The 6,984-nt window shown below is 34.1% G+C and overlaps 1 protein-coding gene across 1 annotated transcript in view; it reads right to left on the bottom strand.

Annotated features, from left to right (window-relative positions):
- Positions 1–6,322: 6,322 nt before the first annotated feature.
- LOAG_18382 (hypothetical protein) overlaps positions 6,323–6,984 on the bottom strand; it is a gene marked incomplete at both ends in the record, with an annotated part of 1,663 nt that continues 1,001 nt past the window's right edge. The window contains 2 exons of the mRNA XM_020451042.1: positions 6,323–6,713; positions 6,801–6,946. Of these exons, the coding sequence (XP_020305212.1) occupies positions 6,323–6,713; positions 6,801–6,946 (537 nt within the window). The remainder of the gene's footprint in view (positions 6,714–6,800; positions 6,947–6,984) is intronic.

Below are 6,984 nucleotides of genomic sequence, written 5' to 3'. Positions count from 1 at the left end.
AACTCGTTCAATCATATTTTCATTATCCCTTGTGAAAACGAAATTGCTACATTTCGAAAAACCGAAGAAAATTGTATGTTAAAATATAAGGTATTTGTGGTATTTTCTAGACAAACGATTCATCACATTACACAAGGAAACATAAAGCGTTTCCCATAACCAGAGTTAAGAGTCATCTAACCTTCAAGTCGTTTAAAAATGCTTTGATGTTGAGAGATGCGTACATCCGGTAACAAATTTGTAAAGGCTTTATCCTGTGTACAAATCATAGATATAGCTGTGAGAAAGTTGCACATCCAGTCAATTTCTATGCAATTTCCACTTTATATGAAGAAAACTGATATGTAAATTTCTCTTGCAGCTGTGAAAATACTGTCAGTTTTATAAGGACCTTATAAGCAGCTATTCTCATATTGTAATCACACCCACTTATTCTCAATATGAATTAATAAGGATTTGAAATAAAGACTCGTTGTTGATTCAAGAGAAATACGCAGTCATATCTGCAAAGGAATCTTCACTACTTAAACCGCCGACCCAACCATATTTTTCTCTGTGGCTGTTTTATCCTCCAATAATTTCAATCTATTCCTCAGGATTGAAGTAGTGATTGTGTCCCGTTCGCGTCAATTTCTACTTAATTAATAAATACTATCTGTATTCCTGATATTTAGTTATATCAGAAGGATCAGCAGAATCTCATCCATTCATTGATAATTCAATCTTAATAGTTCCTTCCAACTAAACGTGGAGAACTAGTTTTGTTTCAATAAAGGAAGTAGGGAGGTTGAGTTTTATTTGTCACGAAAGGAGTTTTAGAATTAGTAACATAATGAATTTTAGCAACATCTGTGTAGAAAAGATTGAAAATAAAAGAGTTTGATTTGTCGGGCTCGATTTGGGTTTGTTCTTAAGACAGACGAATATTCTGAGAAAGTATTCTTTGTCGCAAATTTCAATATCGCGAAATTCTAAATAAATAATAAAATTTCTTATTCAAATTGTAAATGAATGTTAACATTTACATAATTTTTCTCTTATGCTTAAAGTCATGAGTCAGCTATCCAATCTACTAAAAGAATTTTTTCTTTTGATGTTGAAATTTGTGCACATATGGTAACTAATTTGTAAAGGCTTTTATCCCATACAAAATCTTTTATACAATGGTGAGAAAGCTGTACATCAGATAAAATAATTTCTATGCAATTTTTTCTAAAGAAAACTGTTCTTATATGTAAATTTCTCTTGCACCTGTAAGAATAATGGATATATAATGATTGTTCCTCTTTACACATCCGATATATAAACCCTAAGAATCTCTAACAATGAATGTGAATGAAAATTTTTCTCCATGTTGCAACTCAACGCTACTCAATACAATCCGGACTTATTTACTCTTCATTTTTCGAATCTTCAATATTTCTCCCGTTGTTCTATGTTATTACTTTGAACTTCATTCTACTATAATCGGAATTACTTCTAATCTGGTTTTTATTTATTTGAACAACAATAAAGGGATAACTATTATATTCCTCGAACACATAATCAATCGGTATTCAGTAAGTCACAATTTTTATAAAAAATAACTGCTTTACTACTAACAAGAACAGATATCTCATCTTCTCACTCCTCAAAAATCTTCCACGACATTCTTCGTTCGGTTCAGGAGGAAATTATTTATTCGCAGAAAATAGATTGTAATGACGCAGAGAATAGTAGTAAAATATTTATCGAAGAGAGCAGAGGATACAATGTACGGTGCAGTGTCCTTGGTTGAGTGTTTGAAAAGGAAAATGATGATCTTCCAGTTATAGCCTTGAGTATACAATTTTAATTAACACAATGAGCATATTTGGGGGTGTGGTTTATAACAATTTTTCCTTCGGATGAAAAAAAATTGTCAAAATCCGATTACAACAAAAGGCCCTGTTTGCAACATCAAGCATTGCAATTAAGATTGGTTCTTAGACAAAGAAATTTAGCTTGCGAGTGTACTTTGTTCCATAAAAAAAGGATGTAAACTTTTAAAGATAACAAAGAGAAACGCATGAGATAATGAATTTGAGGAATGTAAAATTGGTTGAATGATTCATGACAATGTTACAATTTGTGTGATTCATTTGTACATTGGTTTATTCAATCATTTTATTTTATTCGGAGCTTCGCGATATTCAAAATTCGCGACATCTTTTTGTTTGACTCGTTTAACTATATATGCAAACTTGTTTTACTCTGCATTGCAAATTGCAAACCTGCCAATTCTACCAAATTCTTTCAAACATCTCGTGATTTTAAGAATTCTTGATAATGTAAACATTTGCGCATCAAAGATCTTACAAACTGTTTCCAGACAATTTACGGTTAACTTGATCACATGTTTAATATTGTAAACAACTCTATCTATATAAGAATATGGATAAAGGAGTAAGAATGTATTTTGTGTCAAGCTAAATATCTATATCAATTGGTTCGCAAAATTGTCATTCTCAGTAAACTTTACTATTGGTTCTTGGCCCCGATTTCAATCATTTAAAACAATTTTCCCGACAAGCAAAGGAAGAATAATCTCCCGAGAATTTCTACCTATAATATCAGCTCGGCCTCTTACAATGTCACAAAACTAACAGTTCTCTATCAGACCTTTACCATCACTATTTGGCGCTGATATCGCAAGTAGAAAGAAACAATGATCCCCTTTGTTGAAAGCCAGACATCTTGTTTTATATGCTCATATCGTTTTACGTTTGCGCTAACAAAGAACGCTATACTAATGTGGGCTTCATAAGGATGCTAATTCTTGCAATCATAAAACGGTACAAGGCCCTCCCACAAAAGGAAGTGGAGGGTCCTGGGCGACAAACCATTTTGCAAATGTGTTTCATCGAGGTCGGTAGGATAGGATATACGATATCAGGCGTCATTTGGTCTGCTTTGTTCTCAGTCCTTTCGTCATCGATTTGTTGTATCGATATCATAATTGCTAAGTTCATTGTTGTATTAATAAATTTCAATTTTTCGTAATAAAAGGTTCAATTACCCAAGTATGAGGTATAACTATTCAAAGGAGCACAAAGAACCCTCAGTCTTTGTCACAGTTGAAGAAAATCGGCGACACTATTTGTTTGTGACCTTAATCAACTTGGATTGTTTCAACTTATTATAAAATTTCTCGATTTTTCGACATTCCCGACTGAAAGAGACAGAAATTTCAAGGGGAAGGAGAGGAATGGGAGAATCATGACGACAAAAATTTAGTTTAATTAATTTAGGTTGGTTGTTCAGTTCGTTGTAGAATTTTGTATTCGGTTCAGCTAGTAGTAAAACGTCCTTGCAATTTTGACAGCGTTTAAATACTTCTGAAAGTTGTTGTTTGAATTGGCTTCAAATAATTATCAAAGATGTAATAGAATTTGGCATTTTCCGGACTACCTTTCTCTGCACTTGTTTCCATCATTATTGATTATTTTTTTGGATTTGCTTTAGTTTGGTTTTCAGCAAAATTTCTATGACTCCCTTATCTATAATAATGTCACCATTCATTAAGTAGGGATCAATAAACTTAATTGCTGTTACGAAAGTTTCATTACCTCTAAAAGTAAGTGAAGTTTGTAGTTTGTCTACAATAAAGTGATTTTGATCGATTCTTGTGTTGAATATTTCAATTTTTCGTACAAACATTTAGCTGTTGTCTTCTTTTCCCACAAAACAATGCTAGTATCTGTATGGCACAATTTTGTACGTATAGCACATTTTGTATAGCATTGTATAGCACAATGTTCTGTACTATCTTGATACTATTAGCCTGTCACAGATAGGTATTTTTGCTTTCTTGAATATGAAGTTCGCCATCGATTAACATCAGCTTCCAAACTATCCATGGAAGTATTCCACGTTATTGATAGTGCTCCATTAAGCTCTGTGCATAAGTGTGAGTTGGTCGCGGAAATAGTCGTTTAACCTCATATTACAGGGGGTATTAGTTTAAGAAAGACCTTTGTGTAAACATTGCGGCTGATATTGTTGCATTTTATTTACATTTCGAGTTGTACTTCTTTCATTGTATTCAATTGTAATTAGTTTTGAATAATTTCATCGTACTGATTTCATTGGAGTATTTTTACTCTTGGCCGAAGTTGTTCGACTAGACTACTTCGACGACCATAACATAGCCCATAGTTGCTATTGAATTTAACTTTCGTTTCCTTCTTTAGCCAACGTATTTGGTATCATCCATTTTGTTTGACGATGGTTCTCTTGAATTGTTCCAGTGTGTCATCATCATCATCGGCACTAGATTATTCTTGAATTCCGATGAATTCTAATTTCCGGAATCGTCCCGTTTCAGGTTCACGATGTATGTTTGCCAGACATTTCACACTCTTTAAACGATGTTTATCACTGATCGTGTAAAGTTCAATTATATCTCCATAATAAATTATCATAGTCCCGTCTTTAATATGGAGTAGAGGAAATCCTGACTTTAGTTGCTGGATTTTCTCCAGTTGAATAAACTTGAAGTAGCCAGCTCCGATAAGTATAACAGGTTGTTTTCAATAGCTCTTGAAACCTTACTACACTCATCTGTTGTTGATAATATTGCACTTCACTCGTTAAGTAGTCAATTATATGAGCTTCTATTATTATCATCTCCCTTTTGTTGCGAATAGTCTGTTAGTAGTACTGTGTAAGTTGAGATTCAGCAAAAAAAATTTGGTAAAGAATTGAGATTTAGTAGAAAAAAAAAGTGCCACGCAAGATACGATGTAGTAAGACGGGTAGCGAAGTTTATTGTAGTTAATATATATAGTAAAAACAAATGAAATAAATCCAAATTCGAAATAGGAAGAGAGAATTATATTTTTATTGCACAATTTTATAGGAAGAGACAACTTCTGCCAACTAACTGAGGAAAGCAAGATGATGAATAATACAATAGCTGGTAATAGCGAAACCTCTCATAATCCGCAATTGAACATTTATATAGCGTGAGTTGTTTACAATACTGAGACATGTGATCAAGTAAGATATAAAATGTTAGAAAAAATTTCATAGATCTTTGATGTGCGAAATGTTTACATTAATCAAGAATCTTTAAAATCATCAGATATTTGGTAGTGAAAGAATTGGCAGGTTTCTTATATGGGATAAAACAGGATTTACATATATGATTAAACGAATTAAATAAGACAATTATGAAAACATTTTCTACAATTTCATTTATTCAATTATCATTTACGTGACAATTTCATGATATAAACAATTAGCGAACAAATTCTTTTTTATGGATTTATGTAATATTCGTTTTAACATAATAAAAATTTCTCGGATTCCCGATGTTTTTCTTCAGTCATCATCGGAAGAACTCCGAAAGTCACAATGCAAATTTTCAGTGTATAAATTAATTGAAATTAAATCCTTGAACTCAGTTGGTAAACTAAAGCAGTAAACATTTGTCCAACATTCCCCACCACCAGCATATTGTGAGGAACCTTTCACTTATAACTATGCCAATTTATGTGGAAATGTTGTCATCTTTGATCTTTAATAATACCCCATATGTAATTGTCAGAAAACTAAACATCCCCTGTTTAACGTTCAAAGATCATACTATGTAGGGAATTTTGTAAGCCAAACCCATTTGTCTACACTATAAAAGGATCAAGTAGCGCGGAATGGACACACTTACTGACTCACTTTTTATCTATGGCTCGACATCTCAACGACTCATTTAATTCTTGTTTTTCTACTGGTTCACTCTGTCAGATTTGACTCAATTTTCACTCCCCTTTTTCATTCAATGGTGAACCAAGGCTCTTAGCAGCGCTCTCATACTTCGTTTATTTCCACTGTCAACACATTTTCTTCTTACAATAATCATTGTTCTTGTGCTCAATGCGCTTATCATATCCCTAATTATCGGTAATTGCGCATAAACGTCTTAGACTAAGGCCAACCAAGTATTCCAACCAAACCCTCCTATCGAAAGTGAGCGAGCTATAATGAGTTTCTGCTCTCACGCAAACAACCAAAGAAGAGACTTCGTTCGCGGAAGCAATTCCCAACAAATTTTTTTGATTATAGTGTCCGGCATCCCGTCTCGTGGCACCAAAAAAATTTGTTGGGATATTACCTCATGATGAGGTAGATAGCGAATTATACCGTCTTGATGCCCGACTGCAGTTGAACCTGAATCGTTTCATTGTACCGTCGAAACTATCTCTTCATTGTTCTGAAGTCTTCTGATCAAGGTTTTAAGACGTCCGAAGCATAGTCTATAATGACTTTTTAGTTTATCCTTTTTTTACCAAGGCCAGCAAACTTACTATCTCCCGTCTTGCTTCGTTATAGTCTTCTTAAATTGCTCAGGGGCTTGCTCATCATCGTTTTCATTCGACTGGTCCTGGATACCCAACAGTTTTAACTTCCAGAAGTGGTCGATGCCTTCATGGGTCGTTGCGTTTGGCACGCATGATACGGCTGAGTTTACTAATGCAGCGCTTGCTTTGCAAATATTATCCATATAACCATTTCCGGCTAGCATTGGTCCCAGTTTTATCCTGAATAGCAGGAGTCCTGATTCCAATTCTTTTGCTACATCTAGTTTGATAAACTTGAAGAAGTTTTTGACGCCAATGAGTGTTTCGGGCTGCTTCCAGTAGTCGTTTTTCCTAAGTTTATTCTTTTCATTGTAGAACTGGTATTTTTGTCGTCGACTGCGATCACTTCCAGTTTATTTGTGAGGTACTCCATTACGTTAACCTCGTCAATTATGATTTCCGTCTTTCCGATTCTCAACCAACCTCTGCTTTGAATTGCATTTCTTTGGTAATTTATTACCGAATAAAGCAATAGTTAGTCTCTCGTCTTCCGCCCCTCTAATGTGTAGCCTTTTTACTAAATTAGTTGATGACTGACAACCGCGAGCCCAAATCAAATAGTGTCGACGCTCTCGTTTGGAATTTCGAGATCTGTGGGTTTGTCGTG

The sequence above is a fragment of the Loa loa genome (assembly GCF_000183805.2).
Source record: "Loa loa unplaced genomic scaffold supercont3.284, whole genome shotgun sequence".
Taxonomy (NCBI): Eukaryota; Metazoa; Nematoda; class Chromadorea; order Rhabditida; family Onchocercidae; genus Loa; species Loa loa.
This window is presented reverse-complemented; position numbering and strand designations above follow the sequence as displayed.